Source organism: Lepidochelys olivacea (assembly GCF_965140295.1).
Source record: "Lepidochelys olivacea isolate rLepOli2 genome assembly, chromosome: 9".
NCBI classification, from domain to species: domain Eukaryota; kingdom Metazoa; phylum Chordata; order Testudines; family Cheloniidae; genus Lepidochelys; species Lepidochelys olivacea.
Genome location: NC_140419.1, coordinates 59,483,997 through 59,506,330, shown reverse-complemented (window position 1 = coordinate 59,506,330; position 22,334 = coordinate 59,483,997). Strand labels below are relative to the sequence as shown.

At 46.7% G+C, this 22,334-nt stretch overlaps 1 protein-coding gene across 2 annotated transcripts in view; it reads right to left on the bottom strand.

The window, feature by feature from the left end:
* Positions 1-2,850: 2,850 nt before the first annotated feature.
* The window catches only part of HDAC8 (histone deacetylase 8), a 127,142-nt gene continuing 107,658 nt past the window's right edge, over positions 2,851-22,334 (bottom strand). For both annotated transcript variants that reach the window (XM_084638615.1, XM_084638616.1), the window contains one exon: positions 2,851-3,412. In XM_084638615.1, the coding sequence (XP_084494741.1) occupies positions 3,390-3,412 (23 nt within the window). In that variant the 3' untranslated portion in view covers positions 2,851-3,389. The remainder of the gene's footprint in view (positions 3,413-22,334) is intronic.

Below are 22,334 nucleotides of genomic sequence, written 5' to 3'. Positions count from 1 at the left end.
GCCTGTTTCTATATGTTTAAGGGAGCGCCTAGAGTAGAGATGGAGACTTCCAGTGGGAGAAGGCAGGCATGGGCGGGGGCTTTCTCCAGGGTCATAGGTCTAGACCAGCTGGAGCTAGCGTTTCACAGGTCAGTAACCACATAGTCTTGTTTTGCATCTAGATATTGAAGTTTGCTTCCATCTACCCCTTGGAACAGATGTGGGGACTGCAGGATAGGCAGGGCTCTGCCATGCATGGCCCTGTCTTCCTGCCTCCAATACCAGACCCAGAATCCTCGCAGCTTGGCTCCATCTCTTTGGCGCAGGTAATGTGCAAACAGCACATGTGCCTCGCTCTAATCACCCCCGGGAAGGCTCATGGGTACAGCATATCTCTCTGTGCCAGGCAGAAAATGGGTTCAGCCAACGGTAACACTAATGCTGGCAAGTGCTTTGCACAGGTCTTTAGAGGACATTAGCAAGGCTGCTTTAGGCTTCAGAGCAGTTGCATCTTGCGAGCTGCCCCACCTGAGAACTCAGAGCCAGGCCCAAACCCCAGCTCCCAGGGCTGCAGCTCATGGCCATTTCAAACAGGGTTAAAAAGTTAACCCTTTCTTTCCAGTCGCTCTCCTCACACACACTGCTATCTTTGAATGTAACCCCAGGATCTGCTCCCTCCCAGCCTAGCTTCCCTGCCCTGATGTCATGACCACAGCTTTGACTCCTCACACTGATTTCCACAGCAGCACAGTGACTGACATCAAGCAACTTGGTATTATAACTTTAGATTTCGGGTGGGGGGAAAAGGGGGGAGAAGGGAAGGGTACATGGGGAAAGCCTTCTCTGTCACACTTCTATTCAAGGAGAGCAAAGGAACCAGCAGAGACAATCAATCCCTTTCCCCCGCTCCAGGCTGCCTTTCCCCATGTTTGCTCCATGCTAATTATAACCTTACAGATTCCAGGGTTGGTTGGGGTTTCTTTTTTTAGGGGGGGAGGGGGAGGAGGAGTTTCTAAACCAATAGACAACCTACTAATGACAACTCAACAGGACAAAGTTGACTGCTTGGACCACCCTGCTGCAGCCCAGGGGCAGGAGGCACTAACAGCTTTATACACAGTGCAAAAACCACTCTCCAGCTGGGCTGGGATTTGTTTTTAAAGGGACACAACTAATTTTAAACATTGTTTCTCTCTGTTCTGTTCCCAATAATCCCACAGAATCCCCCTGGGGGTACGTGTTTTCCAGCTGAATTTCTGTCTTTCCAGTTTCACAATTTCTTTTCCATCTGCCTATTCCTAGGGCAAAGGAGCGAGGTTGATGGGGGGTCCTGCTATGACTTGTTCATCTGCCCCAGGAGAGAGACCTCTGTGCGTTTTCCTTGAGGGCTGGAGTGTGTGAAGGGCACTGCTCAGAGCTGCGTGGGGGGAAGGTGGGCGGAGGGGAGGTGGACAGCGCAGGATCTCAGTCTTCATAAAACAGGAAGCACATTTTAAGTGAAGTTTAGTTATATTTGCACCACTGCTGACACTCTCCCTTCCCCACCTTCATCACCTTCCTCAAAAAATAACCTCCCACCTGGGAGACTTTTACAGGGAAATGCCCCACCTGCAACTCATTCACTCCCAGGCTGCCAAGCAACCACTGCACAGTCCAGCACAAAGTGCTGGGGCTCCTAGGGCCGGGGTTCTAGATACTAGTATCGGTGAGCCGCATGGCCAGTCACATCTGTTTGTATTGTATTTTGTCAGCAAATGTTCCTTCTGGCACTGGGCCCAATTCATACATTTTCAGATCTGGAGTCAAACCCTCCTGCATTTCGGGGTGGCTGGAGCTGGCGTCGCTGGCTGGCACTCTGCTGTGGCTCCTGCATTCAGCACAGCTGGGGCACCTAGTCTAGATACCATCACACTTCATATGCTGCTGGAATCGCCTGGAAGAGCAGAGCCCATCTTCAGAAAGGCCACTCTAGCAGTGCCAGTTGATTGGCAAACAGGCCCTATGGTGAACGCAAGGTACTTTCTGTGGCGTGGCAGATGTTTATCAGCTGGATCCACTGCTCTAGCTTCTGGTGGTGATTATACAGTAACTGCCTGTTCAGGGAATGTGTCCCAGCTATCAGCAACAGAAACAAATGGCCTCCTGGGGCTTGCTGACAGCTTAGCTTGTATCTTGGCCCCCAGCCAGGGTCTGAGTGCAAGCTGCCTATTGGTTTCCTGGCTGCAGGACGTTTAGGCTGTGGTGACAAGGCACTAGCTATTAACAGAGCATCAAGGAGGGCCACTTTGGCAGCTCATCAGGAGCCAGAGGGCTGCACTGCCATCACTATGGGTCAAAACCACACCTACTGCCAAAAGCACTGGGTCCTCAGCCTGCACTTAGCCGTACCCCTATTAGTTCAAGTGCTCCTAGAGGAGGTGGCTCCTGGCAGGTGAAGCCAACCTCTGGAGGCCAAACCCCTGGAACAAAGGGTTAACTGTAGAGTCTGGCTCCCCCAACAGAGAGCAGAAGTCTGGATAAGGAGCTCCAGTCAGCCACTTTTCTCCTCCGGCAACTACAGCCCAATCAAGCCCTTTCCCCAGCGACAGACAGCAGACGCTGGGCCCAGTTCCACACAGGGGTAGCATGGGTTACTGAGAGCCAGCAGTGCCCCGGTTAGGCTGCCTGTTATCCGTATTATGGCAGTGGTGGGAGCCCCAGTCATGGACCAGGACCCCACTCTGCTAGGTGCTGAACAAACCCTGCCGCATAGAGCTTACAATGTAAGTACAGGACAACAGATGGCTACAGACCAAGGGGGAGTTCAAGGGAACAGGGAGCCGATACTGCGCAGGGTGATAGGCAGCTTGCAAAGAAACGGGACACAGCAGAAATATTTCAACTTTTTTATTTGTTTAAAAACATGTTTGTGGCTCCCTCCCCAGATAAGGCTGCAGCCAGGATTACAGGACCCGTGTCTATCGATCAATCCGCCCCCTCTGGAGTTCATGTCACAGCGTCTACACCTACAGCCTGTGGTCCCACCAGGAGGGTGGCCCAGTACAAGTGGCACAGGCACCAGGCCATGAAGAGTCTGTGGCTCAGAGCCACACCTCCCTTAAAAAAGATAATTAGAAAAACCATCTGCAAGAATAAAAGCAGTTTTGTAGAAAAATAAGCTGGAATCTGTGGGAACAAGGGGCTGGAAGTTGGGAGCTCCCCCACTCCCCAGCACTGGGGCCACTGTGTGCTCACAGCCACCGGAGAGCCACAGCCACTCACTGCTGCTTGGAAACTTTAAAAAAAAAAAAAAAGTAATTTCTTCCAAATTTCCCCTGCAGCCACAAATTCCGCAAGCTGCTCACATAAACACACTGTCTTCGGCACAGGAAACGCTCTGCTGTTGTGGAAACATGAGCTTTCCTTTTCAGCTAAACCACATGCTTCAGATTCCCTGTAAACAAAGGGAGAGAGAAAACAACATTTACACTGAGACTAGCTTCAGTCTCACAAGGAGGCAGACCAAGGTATTTTTTTTGGTTGCATACAGGGCTGTTTGCTTTGTTTTCAACGCTGCTGTACTCCGATTGGGGGTTGTTCCTCTCCTTCAAAACCCCAGGAAGAAGGGATTTTTGAAAAGTGTGTTGGAAAAGCACTGATGCGAAATCCAGCAGGGCTGACCTCTGGGAGATTAGAGCACTGCTTATGACTTGTCCCTCCCCTGTCACTGGCAGAGCTGACAAATCAGTAAGTGATACAGACACACTAGCCCTCAAAGCAGATCAAATTCCCAACATGCCAGACAACATCTTGTTCTCATTGAGGGGGTTTGTGCAGGGTTCCACAGCTCTCTTTCAAACCCAGCTTTAAGGGGCTGCTAAGGGGAACGAATCATTTTCATTAAGCATTTGGACTGGAGACTAATAATTAGTTCAAATGTATCAGCCATGAACCCTTCATTTCCTTAGGTCTTTGCTTGCTCAGGATGTCCTATAGGGCTGGAGGCACTGCCTGGCTTCCTTACTCTGAAGACCCTCCCTGGAAGTCAATAATGATTCTGTCTGGGTAAGGGATGCAGGATCTGGTTATTAACTGGAATCATGTTGGATCACAGCAAGCTTTGCATTTTTGTTCTCTGACCACTCTTCTGTCGGAATTTTAACAGATTTAAGCCAGGGTTAGAAAAAGGTCTTCAAGAGCACGGTGTTTAAGGGGCATGTCAATTAAATGCCTGGGTTTGAACCACATGGCTGGTGTGGAGAAAGTAAATAGGAAAGTGTTACTTACCCTCTCACATAACATAAGAACCAGGGCTCACCCAATGAAATTAACAGGCAGCAGGTCTAACACAAACAACAGGAAGTGCTTCTTCACACAACGCAGTGTCACCCTGAGGAATTTGTTACTGGGGACACCGTGAAGGCCAACACTCTAACTGGACTCAAAAAAGAATTAGGTAAGTCCCTGGAGGATAGGACCACCAGTGGCTATTAGCTGGGCTGGGCAGGGACACAACCCCATGCTCTGGGTGTTCCTAGCCTCTGTTTGCCAGAAGCTGGCAGTGGACGACAGGGGATGGATCACTCGATGATTGCCCTGTCCTGTTCATTCCCTCTGAAACTCCTGGCACTGGCCACTGTTGGAGACGGGACACTGGACCATTGGTCTGACCCAATATGGCCGTTCCGATGTTCACAGAGCCCTTAAGCCTGCAGCCCTGCTGACAAGAGCTGTAACCGCTGGACATCTGCCCACTACTCAGGGTTAGGACTAGCTGGCACGCAAATGTGAAGCCATGATAGGACACCGAGGTGCTGCAGTAAGTGATGGTGGTGATGCTCTGACTTCTCCTTTTTCTGAGGCTTGACCATCATCCCTCTACAACATGCTAGCATGACTCCATTGCTGAAATCCTCAGCCAGTTCCCCATCTCCTGTCAGACAGGTTCAAAGGTCCAGCCCTCCCACCAGGAGCAGTGTGTTGCTTCCTGCTTATTGCACAACTCTGACTTCCCACAGAATACTGACTCAAGTTCCAGGCCTTGGTCCTTATCTTCAAGGCGCTCCATAGCCTGGATCGAGCAGATGAGACTGTTCTTGACAACTTCTCTCCTCTGGCATGCTGGATCTCTCTACAGTCTGTGCAGGAGAGACTTCCTCAGGAGCCAACCTGAGTCTGTGGAACAAACTCCCCCAAGAACTAAGGACCATCACAAACCTCCCCATCATCCGCTCGAAGGGCCAGACACATTTCTTTGGCCTCTCTTCTCTAATATAAACACGTGGCAGCAGGTACAGAATTATACAAACCTGCAGACCCAAGTAGTGTACTGCACACTTCTCATCCTGGGGGCGGACATGACAGATGTTAGCATGCTGCTTATCGAACGACTAGAAGGCGCTCAGATACTCCAGCGACGAGTGCAGTGTGAGAACCCTAGATTTTTCCAGCCAAGATTAGGGGCCTGCTCCCATTGAAATCTAAGGGAGTTTTGCTATTTTCTAGGCTTCAGTGGGTGAAGGGATCAGGCCATAAGATGGGGAAAAAACACATGTGGGCTTAAATTGTGAAAGTCAGGAGGCCCAAGTATATGTATGGACTGATAAGCGAATCAATTACTGGCCTGACAGCCCTACATACAGATGGATACCCTCTCTACTGACATGACAACATATACATGGCAAGCTTCCCTCCCACTGCCCTGCTGACTCACCTGGTCCCTGACCCTGAGAAACCTTCCCAATGGGTGACAGACTCCACCGCTTATTCAGTCCTACTCCTCCATGCTGAGGCCCCAGTTGTAACAGTGGCTTTTGTGATGGGGACACCATCCATATTCATCCCCACTGCTCTTGGGAGGCAGGGAAGGGCTGTTATCCATGGAGTACAGACAGGGAACCGGGATCCAGAGAAGCCAAGGGCACATCCACACAGAAACGCTACAGCTATATAGCAGTAGGGCTGCATTTGTGCCACTGTAGTGTAGACACTTACTGCAGCAATAGAAGGGATCTCCCATCACTGTTGTAACTCCACCCCTCTGAGAGATAGAAGTGGCATCTACCCCAGGGCTTAGCTTCATTAAATCACACAGGGTACAATATTTTCCACAGCCCTGGGTGATGTAGTTAAGCTGGCCTAGCTTTGTAGCACAGACCAACCCACAGTGACATGCCTAACGTTATACAGGCAGTTTGGGGTGCAGCAGGTCTCCAGAGTCCTAGGCTAGCGCCATAACCACTAAGCCATCCTGGGAAACAGAAGACTAATCTTGTCTCCCTTTGATGAACAAAAACTCCTGTAAGCCCTTGGATCTCCTCAAAGCAGCTGCAGTGCCAGGAAGGTGAATGGCAATTCTGTATCTACACACAAGCGAAGGTCTAGGTTAGATCTCAGCAGATGTAAATCGGCATCAATGGCGCTGAGGATCTGGGCCTATTTACAGCTTTTATTCTTTAGGTCTCAAACAGGAAGAAGTGGCTAGGGCTTCCCAGGACTCTTGGCAAACAATTTGTAGACTCAGAGACATTAAGGTCAGAAGGGACCATTATGATCATCTAGTCTGACCTTCTGCACAATGCAGGCCACAGAATCTCACCCATCCACTCCTGCAATAAGCCTGTCACCTATGTCTGAGCTACTGAAGTCCTCAAATCATGGTTTAAAGACTTCAAGGTGCAGAGAATCCTCCAGCAAGTGACCCGTGCCCCATGCTGCAGTGGAAGGTGAAAAACCCCCAGGGCCTCTTCCAATCAGCCATGGAGGAAAATTCCTTCCCGACCCCAAATATGGCGATCAGCTGAACCCTGAGCATGTGGGCAAGATTCACCAGCCAGATACCCAGGAAAGAATTCTCTGTAGTAACTCAGATCCCACCCCATCTAACATCCCATCACAGGCCACTGGGCCTATTTACCACGAATAGTTAAAGATCAATTAATTGCCAAATTCATGTTATCCCATCATACCTTCTCCTCCAGAAACTTATTGAGCTTAATCTTGAAGCTAGATAGGTCTTTTGCCCCCACTGCTACCCTTGGAAGGCTGTTCCAGAACTTCACTCCTCTGATGGTTAGAAACCTTTGTCTAATTTCGAGTCTAAACTTCCTGATGGCCAGTTTATATCCATTTGCTCTTGTGTCCACACTGGTACTAAGCTTAAATAATTCCTCTCCCTCCCTGATATTTATCCCTCTGATATATTTATAGAGAGCAATCATATCTCCCCTCAGCCTTCATTTGGTTAAGCTAAACAAGCCAAGCTTCTTGAGTCTCCTTTCATAAGACAGGTTTTCCATTCCTTGGATCATCCTAGTAGCCCTTCTCTGTACCTGTTCCAGTTTGAATTCATCCTTCTTAAACATGGGACACCAGAACTACACACAGTATTCCAGATGAGGTCTCACCAGGGCCTTGTATAACGGTACTAACACCTCCTTATCTCTACTGGAAATACCTCGCCTGATGCATTCCAAGACCGCATTAGCTTTTTTCACAGCCATATCACATTGGTGGCTCATAGTAATCCTGTAATCAACCAATACTCCAAGGTCCTTCTTCTCCTCCGTTACTTCCAATTGATGCGTCCCCAGCTTAGAACTAAAATTCTTGTTATTAATCCCTAAATGCATGACCTTACACTTCTCACTATTAAATTTCATCCTATTACTCCAGTTTACAAGGTCATCCAGATCTTCCTGTATGTTATCCCGGTTCTTCTCTGAATTGGCAATACCTCCCTCCTTTGTATCATCCGCAAACTTTATTAGCACACTCCCACTTTTTGTGCTGAGGTCAGTAATAAAAAGATTAGATAAGATTGGTCCCAAAACCAATCCCCGAGGAACTCCACTGGTAACTTCCCTCCAGCCTGACAGTTCACCTTTCAGTATGACCCGCTGTAGTCTCCCCTTTAACAAATTCCTTATCCACCTTTCAATTTTCATATTGATCCCCATCTTTTCCAATTTAACTAATAATTCCCCATGTGGCACCGTATCAAGCGCCTTACTGAAATCTAGGTAAATTAGATCCACTGCCTTTCCTTTGTCTAAAAAAATCTGTTACTTTCTCAAAGAAGGAGATCAGCTTTGGCACGATCTACCTTTTGTAAAACCATGTTGTATTTTGTCCCATTTACCATTGACCTCAATGTCCTTAACTACTTTCTCCTTCAAAAATTTTTCCAAGACCTTGCATACTACAGATGTCAAACTAACAGGCCTACAGTTACCCGGATCACCTTTTTCCCTTTCTTAAAAATAGGAACTATTTTAGCAATTCTCCAGTCATAGGGTACAACCCCTTAGTTTACAGATTCATTAAAAATTCTTGCTAATGGGCTTGCAATTTCATGTGTGAATTCCTTTAATATTCTTGGATGAAGATTATCTGGGCCACCCGATTTAGTCCCATTAAGCTGTTCGAGTTTCGCTTCTACCTCGCATGTGGTAATATCCACCTCCATATCCTCATTCCCATTTGTCATCCTGCCATTATCCCTAAGATCCTCATTAAAGACTGAGGCAAAGTATTTATTTAGATATTGGGCCATGCCTAGATTATCCTTAACTTCCACTCCATCCTCAGTGTTTAGTGATCCCACTTCTTCTTTCTTTGTTTTCTTCTTATTTATATGGCTATAGAACCTTTTACTATTGGTTTTAATTCCCTTTGCAAGGTCCAACTCTACTTGACTTTTAGCCTTTCTCACTTTATCCCTACATGTTCTGACCTCAATAAGGTAGCTTTCCTTGCTGATCCCTCCCATCTTCCACTCCCTGTATGCTTTCTGCTTTTTCTTAATCACCTCTCTGAGATGCTTGCTCATCCAGCTTGGTCTACAACTCCTGCCTATGAATGTTTTCCCCTTTCTTGGGATGTAGGCTTCCGATAGCTTCTCCAGCTTTGACTTGAAGTAATCCCAGGCCTCCTCTGCCTTTAGATACATAAGTTCTTCAGTCCAATCCACTTCACTAACTAATTTGGCAACTCTAGCTCAGTTACTTTCAAATATGCAACAACTACAACTTAATAAAGATGGCACACAGGCCTGCGCCAGTATTCCCTCCCCCAATTTCAACACTACCAATTTCTCTGTAGACTCACTGCTTTACATCCCAAACAGATCATAAAGGCTTTTACTGCATGCCCAAGGAATGGATGCATCACTGTGTAAATTTACTGCTTTGCACAGTAGTTAGGGTCTGTTATGACCAGCACAGACTTGGCTGGAAAAGCCGACAGCAGCCAGAACAACTGAGCAGTCAGCAAAGCAAAGACTGAAATTAAGAACAGACTTGAGTGTGTTGCAGAATTGTAGCTGTACTAAGGTATCGTTCACACCTTGCTGGCCCATGGTCATCGCCGCCCTAAACTAAACCAATGGGACCCTCTGCTTTTCACAGATGGAGACTTATGAAATTATCATCATCTCGCTACGTCACCGCATGCTGATGGTGCATCACACCACAGCAGCGTAACAATGTCACCTCATCGGGTCTCTCCCTAGCTGCTGGGAGGACTGAGGTCTCTTTCCTCTCCTCCTCCCAGTTCTGGATCTTGACTCAATACATGCCTGCTGGTATGGAGGGGAGGACAGCATTTGAGAAGCCAATCTCAGTAGCTTTCTGCTCTGCCGGAGCCACATGTGCACTAGGCAGCATAACACCATACCCCTAAGTGGGCTACTGGCTGTGTGACTGAATCTAGCACCTTGGGATCTTAAAGCATGAGCCTCTCTTGCCTGAGTTAAGAGACTAACCCAGGCTGGTGCAGGCTCAGCCACTACTAGAGGAGGGCAGAGCACGGCACAGGGTGGGTGTGGGTTACAGCAGCTCAAGGACTTGCCTGCTCTTGGTGGTCCAGAATGAATTGAGCACTGGTCAGATACTTGCACACCAGAAGGGGTGCAGAGATGAGTGCAAGTGGTGTGTAAACGCTGGGCTGAGGCCCTTTCTCAGGCAGACACACACCTTGGCTCTGCATTGTTTGGCTGGCTCGTTCACCAATTGATTTATATTTACTAAATACTTAAATTAAAGCTGTAAAGAAAGGAAAGGGCAGAAAGAAAACACACCATGCTGCAGAACAGGACACTTCGGTATGGGCTGCTTCCCTGTGTGCCCCAGGCCTTTGTTATTCTCCATTGTTCTGCTTTTTTGGCACCATGGAAAGCAGTTTGTTTTATTTTCTGTTCTTCAGGCAGCCAATTAAGCACTTCAGGCACATTTAATCAGTGATGCTTTCATTTTATTTGTTTCAGCCAGACAGCCTCTAAACACTTGGCAAGACTGGTGCCAACTGGCAAGCACACGCTGCATTCTTACACAACAGCCAGCTGAGCTGCATTTCAACAGACTTGACAGTCTAACTTCATTTAAAGAAATGAACCCTTAGACAGGCAATTCTGGCTTGGAACTGCAGAGAGAGGAGTGCATGTTTATATATATCCTACTCTACACTGGGAACACTGTGCCCCTCAAGACTGTTCACATCCCCGCTTTTAATCAAAATATAATTTAAACCTGGGTGGCTGAAGCCTGGCTCACAGGTCATTTAAAGGATTCTATAATGTGACACACAGCTGCCTTCATCTTTAATACAGAATTAGAGGCTCCCAGCATTCAATGCTCCATGTAGAGCAGCAGTTGGGTCATGATGGAAAATTGCATGGCAGGAGCTGTACTCTCTGCAGTTTGCACATCAATACTCAACATGGACTGAGCATGGGTGCGAGTGGCTACATTTCATGCAAATTAAGTGAGGTTCTCAGATTCCTCTCAAGTTACCAACACAGCTCTCAGCTGTTGCGAACCAGTTCTTAGCACCTAAGGTGCACAAGCAATGGTGCATAGGGAGAGGAGGTTACAGTGATGTTAAACAGGCTGCAGCAGGGCCAGGAAAATTAGCAACAGCCAGTATCTGACTAGCTGTGAGGGCGACTCACCCACGCCTCAGGGTGCAGTTATTGCTTAAGAGCAGAGGAGGGGATGCAAATTTTTGTAGACAGAAGTCGGGATGCAGGATCCCTTCATGAGGGGGGCTGGCCCCCTGTATAAAGCCAGGTTGTTAATCAGATTCCCACTGATTTACACTCGTCTCCCACAGTATTCTTGCCAGCAATTTAAAAAAGTATGGATTGGATGAATGGATTATATGATGGATAGAAAGCTGGCTAGATCGTCGGGCTCAATGGGTAGTGACCAATGGCTCCATGTCTAGTTGGCAGCTGGTATCAAGCAGAGTGCCCCAGGGGTCTGTCCTTGGGCCAGTTTTGTTCAACATCTTCATTAAGGATCTGGATGATGGGATGGATGGCACCCTCAGCAAGTTCACGGATGACACTTAGCTGCGGGGAGACGTAAATAAGCTGGAGGGTAGGGATAGGTCCCAGAGTGACCAAGACAAATTGGAGGATTGGGCCAAAAGAAATCTGATGAGGTTCAATAAGGACAAGTGCAGAGTCCTGCACTTAGGACAGAAGAATCCCATGCACCGCTACAGACTAGTGACCAACTGGCTAAGTGGCAGTTCTGCAGAAAAGGAGCTGGGGATTACAGTGGACGAGAAGCTGGATATGAGTCAGCAGTGTGCCCTTGTTGCCAAGAAGGCTTACGGCTTATTGGGCTGCATTAGTGGGGGCACTACCAGCAGATCGAGGGAAGTGATTATTCCCCTCTGTTCAGCACTGGTGAGACCACATCTGGAGTATTTCATCCAGTTTTGGTCTCCCCACTACAGAAAGGATGTGGACAAATTAGAGAGAGTCCAGTGGAGGGCAACGAAAATTATTAGGGGGCTGGGGCACATGACTTATGAGGAGAGACTGAGAGAACTGGGCTTATTTAGTCTACAGAAAAGATGAGTGAGGGGGGATTTGATAGCTGCTTTCAGCTACCTGAAAGGGGGTTCCAAAGAGGATGGATCTAGACTCTTCTCAGTGGTAGCAGATGACAGAACAAGAAGCAATGGTCTCAAGGTGCAGTGGGGGAGGTCTAGGTTGGATATTAGGAAACACTTTTCATTAGGAGGGTGGTGAAGCACTGGAATGGGTTACCTAGGGAGGTGATGGAATCTCCATCCTTAGAGGTTTTTAAGGCCCGGCTTGACAAAGACTTGGCTGGGATGATTTAGTTGGTGTTGGTCCTGCCTTGAGCAGGGGGTTGGACTAGATGACCTCCTGAGGTCTCTTCGAACCCTAATCTTCTATGATTGTATGATCTGAGGTAGGGATCAGAGGACTTAATTTGCACTACTGCACTTCTCCATTCAGCTGCGTCTTCTCTTCAGCACTGACTCAAATTGCAGCCTCACCAAAGTGCACAGGAGTCTCTTCCCACTATCTGGGGAGTGGAATGTACCCTCACTCCAGCAGTTAGCCAGGGCAAGAGTATCCTCCGCTTGATCAAAGCCAGTGCTGGCTCCTTTGAGATAGACAGGCAGGGAGGACAGGAACGCCCAGGATTCATTTATGGGCTGTGTTCTCCAGGAGGTCGGACTAGATGATCACAGTGGTCCCTTCAGGCCCTGGAATCTATGAATCTTTAAGCCTCTCTCTCCCTCAAGTTCATGAACTGAAATTCCATTTTCTTTAAATCTGGGCTTGGGCTCACAGTGGTGAAGCCTCTTCCAGTTATAAACAGACCTGACATCACATCCAGTAAGTGCAGTTCCCAGGGCACTATGGCAATTGGAGGAAAACAGCTAATTCCCAAACAACAGGTGCTTGCAGCAGTGACTGTTACCCACCTATCACCAGAGTCAGAGATGGGGTCTGCACATTCTCATGCTTGGGATGCACCAATGGCGCAGCTTCAACTGGCAGAACTTTCTAGCAGCAGAGCCCACTGAAGTCCTCCCACCCCCTTCCCTCAGTGCTCCTGAATCCTGTTAGGGCAAAACTATAAAAGGGGATGCTGGGCTCTGGCCCCCTTTCTAGGTCCAAACAGGATTCCAAGGAAGAGAAGGTGGCAGGTGGGAGTGTGAACATGCAAAGTCCGTCTCAAAGAACTCCGGTTACAGGTGAGTAACCTTCAGTTCTTCTTCAAGGGGCCTTTGCACATTCCCAGGACTTCTGCAATAGTCGGATCCATAGCACTCCTGCCTCCGGACAATGGGCTGCAGCGTGCTAGTTACACACTGATTGTCATACTGAGCCTCCAATCTGGCTGGCAGATCAAGGGAACAGGGTTTTGTAAGGGTGTGACACAAGCTGCAGGTGGCAGCCCTATAGATCTCTAAAGTTGGAGTAGGTCTAAGGTAGGCCATGGACACCGACTTGGCCCTTGCGCAGTGTGATCTAAGCCCCACTGGGACAGGAACAGAGATCTGCTGCACCATTCCACCACACAAAGCCTCGCCCACATACAGAGGCACTCTGATGCAACTGATTTCTATTCTTTCCCCATAGGAGTTGGACAGTGTGGGTGATTTCTGAACTGCTCAGACCTGTCCAGCTAGAAAGCTGAGGCTCTCCTGCTATCTAAGGCATGTAACTTTGCCTCTCCTGAGTGAGGTCTAGGGAAAATATACTGGCAAGTTAATGGACTGGTTAAGTGGAAGTCTGTCACCACCTCCGAGAGGAACTGACGGTGTGGATGAAGAACCACTTTGTTTGTGGAGGGCTGTAAAAGATGGGGCAGCTGTCAGAGCCTTTAGCTCACTTGCTCTTCTAGCAGATGACATGGTCACAAGGAAGCTTGTCAACTGAAAAGTGAAACAGGGAACATTGTTCCAAACCTCAAACAGAGCCTCCATGAGCTAAGTACCAAGACTAAGGTCCCATGTTGGGTGGGTTCTTTGACTGCAGTGTAGACATTCATCATTCCCTTCAGAAGTCTCTGTATTGCATCATGACTAAATTAGGGCTGTCAAGTGATTAAAAAATGAATCGGGATTAATCATGCTGTTAAACAATAATAGAATACTATTTATATAAATATTTATGGATGTTTTCCACATTTGCAAATATATTGATTTTAATTACAACACCGAATACAAAATGTACAGTGCTCACTTTATATTTATTATTATAAATATCTGCACTGTAAAAATAATAGTATTTTTCAATTCACTTAATATAACTATTGTATGGCAATCTCTTTCTCATGAAAATTGAACTTACAAATGTAGAACTGTATTAAAAAAAAATCTACATTTGTAAGTTCTGCTTTCACGATATAGAGATTCCACTATGGCAGTGTTTCCCAAACTTGGGACGCTGCTTGTTCAGGGAAAGCCCCTGGAGGGCCGGGCTGGTTTGTTTACCTGCTGCATCCACAGGTTCGGCCGATCGCGGCTCCCACTGGCTGCGGTTCGCCGCTGCAGGCCAATGGGGGCTGCGGGAAGCGGCACGAGCCAAGGGATGTATTGGCTGCCACTTCCCGCAGCCCCCATTGGCCTGCAGCGGCGAACCACGGCCAGTGGGAGCCGCGATTGGCCGAACTTGCGGACACGGAATGTAAACAAACTGGCTCGGCCTGCCAGAGGCTTTCCCTGCACAAGTGGTGTCCCAAGTTTGGGAAACACTGCACTATGGTACTTGTATGGGGTGAACTGAAAAATACTATTTCTTTTATCATTTTTACAGTGCAAATATTTGTAATAAAAATAATATAAAGTGAATACTGTACATTTTGTATTCTGTATTGTAATTGAAATCAGTATATTTGAAAATGTAGAAAAACATACAAAATATTTAATACATCTCAATTGGTAGTCTATTGTTTAACAGTGCAATTAGAACTGCGATTAATCATGATTAATTTTTTTAATCACGATTAATTTTTTTGAGTTAATCACGAGTTAACTGTGATTAATTGACAGCCCTAGACTAAATACTGTCTCACTATGCATTAGGAAGTCTTACTATGCATTAGGAAGAAAAGAATCATTTTTCTTTTAGCAGGCAAGTCCATCATAGTTACTAACAAAATGTTAAAGGCTGCAGCCATCCTTTCTACCAATTCATGGAACTGCAGGGTATCTTCCAAAGGAGAAACTGCCAGAAACATAGACATTATCTGGGGACCCCTGAACATCTGGATCCATGTTTGTCTCTTGGAGGTAAATCGACTTCTCAGACAGCGTGTACAGGATCAATAATGGAGGCAGTTCGTCAAGCAGAAGAGACTGATCCAACAGGATTCCCCTTGAGGAGAAGTTTCAGAGTAACAGCCGTGTTAGTCTGTATTCGCAAAAAGAAAAGGAGTACTTGTGGCACCTTAGAGACTAACCAATTTATTTGAGCATGAGCTTTCGTGAGCTACAGCTCACTTCATCGGATGCATACCGTGGAAACTGCAGCAGACTTTATATACACACAGAGAATATGAAACAATACCTCCTCCCACCCCACTGTCCTGCTGGTAATAGCTTATTTAAAGTGATCATTATTAAGCATTATTAAGGATCTACAACCTATGCTAAAGGATGACCCAACACTCTCACAAATCTTGGGAGACAGGCCAGTCCTTGCCTACAGACAGCCCCGCAACCTGAAACAAATACTCACCAACAACCACATATCACACAACAGAACCACTAACCCAGGAACTTATCCTTGCAACAAAGCCCGTTGCCAACTGTGCCCACATATCTATTCAGGGGACACCATCACAGGGCCTAATAACATCAGCCACACTATCAGAGGCTCGTTCAACTGCAGATCCACCAATGTGATCTATGCCATCATGTGCCAGCAATGCCCCTCTGCCATTTACATTGGTCAAACTGGACAGTCTCTACGTAAAAGAATAAATGGACACAAATCAGATGTCAAGAATTATAACATTCATAAACCAGTCGGAGAACACTTCAATCTCTCTGGTCACGCAATCACAGACATGAAAGTCGCTATCTTAAAACAAAAAAACTTCAAATCCAGACTCCAGCGAGAAACTGCTGAATTGGAACTCATTTGCAAATTGGATACTATTAATTTAGGCTTAAATAGAGACTGGGAGTGGCTAAGTCATTATGCAAGGTAGCCTATTTCCCCTTGTTTTTTCCTACCCCCCCCCTCCCCCAGACGTTCTGGTTTAACTTGGATTTAAACTTGGAGAGTGGTCAGTTTGGATGAGCTATTGCCAGCAGGAGAGTGAGTTTGTGTGTGTGTGTGTGTGTGTCCCTGGGAAAAAAAAAAAGGGAGGGGGTGGTGAGAAGGCCTGGATTTGTGCTAGACATGGCCCACCTTGATTACCATGCACATTGTAGGGAGAGTGGTCACTTTGGATGAGCTATTACCAGCAGGAGAGTGAGTTTGTGTGTGTGGTTTTTGGGAGGGGGGTGAGGGGGTGAGAGAACCTGGATTTGTGCAGGAAATGGCCCAACTTGATTATCATGCACATTGTGTAGAGAGTTGTCACTTTGGATGGGCTATTACGAGCAGGAGAGTGAATTTGTGTGTGGTGGGGTGGAGGGTGAGAAAACCTGGATTTGTGCTGGAAATGGCCCAACTTGATGATCACTTTAAATAAGCTATTACCAGCAGGACAGTGGGGTGGGAGGAGGTATTGTTTCATATTCTCTGTGTGTATATAAAGTCTGCTGCAGTTTCCACGGTATGCATCCGATGAAGTGAGCTGTAGCTCACGAAAGCTCATGCTCAAATAAATTGGTTAGTCTCTAAGGTGCCACAAGTACTCCTTTTCTTCTTGAGGAGAAGGTTCCCTATATGCTAATTCCAGTCTTTCTGTAGTTGTGTGATAGCTAGGTGAAGGCCAACTGGACGTCTGGCCCATGGTGTTATCTCCCAGTCCTGCCAGTACTCTGTCTCAGATTCTCTACTATAATTCCCCAGCAGGGAAGAATGCTGATCTATGGCCCCTGTAGAGCTCTCTAGTACAGTGGTTCTCAACCAGGGATACATGTAGCTCTGGGGGTATGCAGTGATCTTCAAGGGGGTACATCAACTCTTCTAGATATTTGCCTAGTTTTACAACAGACTACATAAAAAGCAGTAGCGAAGTTAGTACAAAAAAATGTCATACAACTTGTTTATACTGTTCTATATATTATACACTGAAATGTAATACAATATTTATATTCCAATCAATTTATTTTATAATTATATGGTAAAAATGAGAAAGTAAGCAATTTTTCAGTAACACCGTGCTGTGACACTTTTGTATTTTTATGTCTGATTTGTAAGCAAGGAGTTTTTAAGCGAGGTGAAACTTGGGGGTACACAAAACAAATCAGACTCCTGAGAAAAGTACAGTGGTCTGGAAAGGCTGAAAGCTACTGTATCAGTATATCTGATTCAGGCCTCAGGAGGCAAAGGGGAAGGTAGAGCCTGATCCAGCCTCAGACTATGGATCTGAGGTGGCTGTATGGGAGGCAGTACTAGCCCTGGTAAAAGAAGGATTGAGACAGGTGAGGTATTTCCCCCAGGGGAGTCGGTACTTGTTCTAGGGAGGGGTTCCTGTATATCTGGGGATGCCTGCACCTGCCAGGGAGTGGGTTTAGTAAGTTTCCCTAGAAAGGAAGACAAAAGAAGAGAAATTGGCCCAACCACCTGTGGTTTCTTTCCTGTCTCTTTCTGCCCTGAGGAAATTGTGTTCCATGTTGTGTGAAGGGCTTTCTGATCTGACTGTGGATCCAGGTGCTGAACCTGAGTGACTATGGACCTGGGAGGGACCAATGAATCTGAGGTGACTTCAAGTGCTTCATCCGGCATCACCACTGGAACCCGAAGCCTCATTTCCTTAGGACTATGAGTCTTAAGGCTTTTGCCCTCCACATCACCCCTTGATGTGCATCTCGGTTCCGAGGCATGAGGCTGAAGTCGCAGAACTGATCCATCAGCGTAAAAGCTAGCTAAAAGTGGCACTGGGAATCATCTGTTCTGACAAATCTGGGTCACAGAGCTCTGGCGAGGCTCCTGGTCTGTCTGCTATTGTGGCTGGAGGGAACTGAGGTGGCCGGAACATAGCACCGCCTTTTGTAGCTTTACCCTCAGAACAGTCCGGAACAGAGGAGCACTCTGACAGGCACCATTTTGAAAAGGTTCCACTGGTCCACACTGCACCATTAGCAGATCCCGAGGGTAGAAACATGCAGAGTCCATTGGAAGATGAGTACTTAGCATTACACGGCATGTTCAGTCGCAGGTCTCCAGGGCTTTACAGAGGTGAGAAAACACTAATTCCCACTTTACAGATGGGCTAGAACATCGAGCCTATAGAAACACGTTTCACCTATCTGCCTGCAGGGATCAGTGTAGCAGCCCCCTCTCTTCCTTCTGCTCCCAAAACTAAGCACACTGGCTGTGCAACATGTGTTGTGGGGGACACATGCTGCAGTGCTGCTGCTGAGCATAGAGCTCCAATATGGCAACTCAGATTCCTGCCATCAAGCTAGACGAGGAGGAAGTTCCCCTCCAAGAACAGCAGGCCTGAGGGGAGGTGTATATAGTAACTCATCCTGTCTTCAGCTACTAGCCGGGGCAGGATTGCTCCCTACAGTGTGTTCTCCAGGGCGTCGGTCAGGCTCGTTTTAAGTGACCCAAGGGATGGAGAAAATTCCCTAGCTAGTGGTAGATCTCACCACTTCCTCTCCCTTGTTTTCACCCTGTTGCTCCCGGTTAAGCTCCTGCACCACCTTATATAACTCCTCTCCCTGCTGCTTTCCACCCTTCATGCACCTGTACGTTTCTAGCGCCAACTGGCTGTCGCTTTGCTATACATATTTGTTTCTTGTATTGCTTCCTCATAACCAAACTCTCTAGCTCCTTTCTCATTTTTCTGAGAGCAAGGTGCCCAACAGCTTATGCCCTACTGTAGGTTGATCTAAATAGGGCCCTATACTGATGGGTTAACTAGATTCTTGCTTGGTGAGGCAACCTTATGTATGCAGCCCAGCAAAGCTTTGGCTTTTTTGCTGCTATATTGCATTCCAAGCTCTGTCTCAACTGCTTTCCACTAATTTGCCTAATTATTGCTGCTTTCCCATGCCCTGAATCTCCCTCCCACAGAATATCTGTGCTTTGGATCTGCCCCCCACAATGCATTCACTCATTGTCTTCCCAGGATATCGTATTTTATTTTCCATTTCCCAAGAGCGTCTTTAGGGATATGTCCTGCATACCCTCCTCTTCAGTATTACATGGGACCACTTGGCAGATGCCAAGACACCCTGGGCTCTGCTGCCAGCAATATATCAATGATGTTCAGCTGGACATTTGGTTTTGTAAAATGCAACCAGCACCACCACAAGGATGTCCCAGCACCTTCAAGAAATCAGCACCAGGAGAGCAGCTGACTCAAACCGAGCTCAGGCTGGGAAGGGAAAACATCCTAAAGAAATAGTTGAAACCCATCCATCTGCCTTCTATTCTTAACTGCTGCTAAGCTAACCCTGGACAAGTAGGTAGCGAGCTAAGGGACTTCTCCCCTTTCTTCCTCAGGTAACGGGCGGTATAGAAAACCCTGAGACTAGATAGACACAGGCTGTGTGTATACACACTTTTTCTGTTTGCAGTATAACTAGCCTGCCCTCTATCTCTCCTCCTTAGGGGCTCCCTTCTGTTAGCAGAGATGCCTGTGTGTGTTTGGAAGATGATTACAGCTAGGTGACTAGAATCCAACCCCCAAACGCTCTTATAATCCAGTTAGCAATATGATCGTACCACATGGCCCCACTGTTCTCTATCATCCTTAGTTTTCAACCCTCTTTTAACTGAAAAAGTTATTCTAAACAAATACATTGAAGCATAAACCACCAATTTACAACTCATGCTAGAAGCAGCAGTCCTTTCTCTCGTGTGATTTCAATAAAAGCAGGGTTTAATTTAGAGTGCATATGAGACAGGGATCTGAGTTCAGCTGGGCAAATGGTACTCTGGGCACATGGTTCCTATTAAGAATGTTCATCTGGATCTTCCACAAAGGCCCCATGCCTTTTGCATACATTTTGAATGATTTATCATGTACAGTACAGAGGCACAAGTTCTTCCTTCCTTCCCCACAACTGTTTAGAAGTGGTTGTAAATCCAAGATGGTAATCATAAACCACAAGTTTGTACAGGTCTCCAGAATGCCGAGACATTTCTAACGTAAGACTCTAATCACATTTATGGGGGGAAGGGTACATTATTGAACAGAATACATGATGCAAAATAATCTGTTCCCCAAATTTACATCATATATAGTCCTCTCAACTCCTGTGACCTACTATGTATTTCTGTATGGAGCCTCATTTATCTCCCTAGCATGAATGACTCGTAGCACTGTGCGTGTTCACAAGAGAACATAAAATTTTATACTTTTCAGAAGTCCCTTTCTTACAAAACAGCATCAGCACTAATCCAATAATCAAACACCCACTGTTTTCTCAGAGGCCAGTTAATGGGCATTTGTGTTGTGCAGTCCAGCACACACCTTCTGATTTGTATTTTCACTGATCCAGATGATACCAGGCATTTTAAATGGACACTGATGTGACACAAATCTTTTCTACAGTGATTCTACCTCTACATAAGATTGTTAAAACTGAACACTAAGGTCAAATTCACTTTTCCCCGGTACTGCTTTTGGTGATATTTCTGCAATCCACTTACGGTTCATGCAGTAAAATGAAATTGGTCAGTTTCAGTTTCCCTGCAGCGCATACAGCATGGCAGAAGGGTACTTTTTAGAGTATGTTTAAACCAATTATATAAGAAACCATGTACCAAGTCACAACACCTTTTTTAAAATATAAAGGAAATCCTAATTTTCTCCCTACACAGAGCTGGGAGTGTCTTTTATAACTTGACTTCTATCTAGTTCAGAATGGCAATGGAATGTGGGACTTGAAGAAAGAGCCCTAATCTGCATTTAAGTAATTACAAAACTTTGCTCAAGCGCTTGTGATGCAGGATGGGAGCACATCTGGACTAAAATATGTAATTTACACTAATAGGGGTATCCTGATATAATGCTAGCTCCTCCACCTTTGGAAACTGGCTGGTCCAGCAGCTGTGACCCGTTCTAAGAATGTACATGAATGCTGCTGTGGCCAGGTAACCCCACTCCAAGACACAGTGGCTTTACAGATGGGTTGCAAACTAGTTAGATTCAGTCTCATCTTTTCACAGAGTAGAAGGCACTGGAGAGTTCAGTGAATTGGGACTGGAACTGGGCTAGGAGCTTTCCAACCTTGGGTGGCTATTTGGTGGTTTACAAGAAATAGGAATTCGGGTTCTCAATGTAGTTCCCAATGGACCAACTCAAGGCACCTCCATTGCACATGGCACTCACTGGCCTCCTTGTCATCGGACTCCAGAGAGGCTAAGGAATGAATGGGCCATGAAGAGCAATCTTCCCTCTCACCTCTAGAGATCACCCTTCCACGTCAGCGTAAAGCATGGTACTAAGAGGGTGTGGGAGAATCTGCTGCTGCCTGTGCTGGTCAGTTCTGGGGATATAGGATGGAGTGCAGTCGCCAGGGCAATTGATACAGCACCTGGCACAAAGCTAAATTTTAAGTTAAAATATTCCTAAAGGAGGGTGTGTGTCTGAGCCAGGCGTGTGTGTCTGTAGGGAGGGGAGAAGGAAAGAGAGTAGTGCAAGCCTGAGATGGTGCCAGAGGCAGGTTAATGGAATTAATGACTAAAATTGGGCACCCAAACTGGTGCAACTGAAGGTTGCATTCGGCAGTGTACCAATAACCCGATGTCTGAAATCGGTTGGTGGAGCATTGGGCATTTTATAGACACCGTCCCATTCAATACAGAAATGAAGACCAGTCAGACCATGGGTGGCAGCATGGAACGCTCTATCCTGATCTAAGCAGCTGGGCCAGACCCGCTGTTCCCCATGCGCCACTAGACAGTTCAGAGCAGCTGAAGCGTGCTCCGTAAATGGCCCTAGAATTGGGAATCTTGAGAGGTGTGTGTGCAGGAGTGGGGAGTTAAGAGGTCCTCGGCTGCGGGCACGTCCCCTGTTGTTCCAGCAGAGCCCAGATCTGTTGACCTTTGGGGCATGGTATAAACTCAATTCTCTTGGCTGGTGTCAGAGATTTAGCTTTAGTGGACACATGAGCCTATTGCTCTGTTGTTAACGAATTCTGTGCTTGCTTTACTGTCTGTGGCTGCTGTACAGACAGGTTTAAACAACGAAAAATAAACAACCACAAGGCCCTGGGGTCTCTGCAGGCTGCCCTTCTGAAATGAAGAGGACAACAGCTGTGGACTGCCTTTTATAGAATTCCACGGGCCAGAGACCACAGTGCAGTGGTCATGCCTATAGAAACATTTGCACTTCACAACCAACCCGTTACCATATCCAACGCTGGGCAGAAGATGGATGTCATTGTATATTATGACTTGCCAAGCACATGGAGTACAGCTTCGTAGCCAGGGCCATAAAGATACCAAGAGAAATATTCTCCTC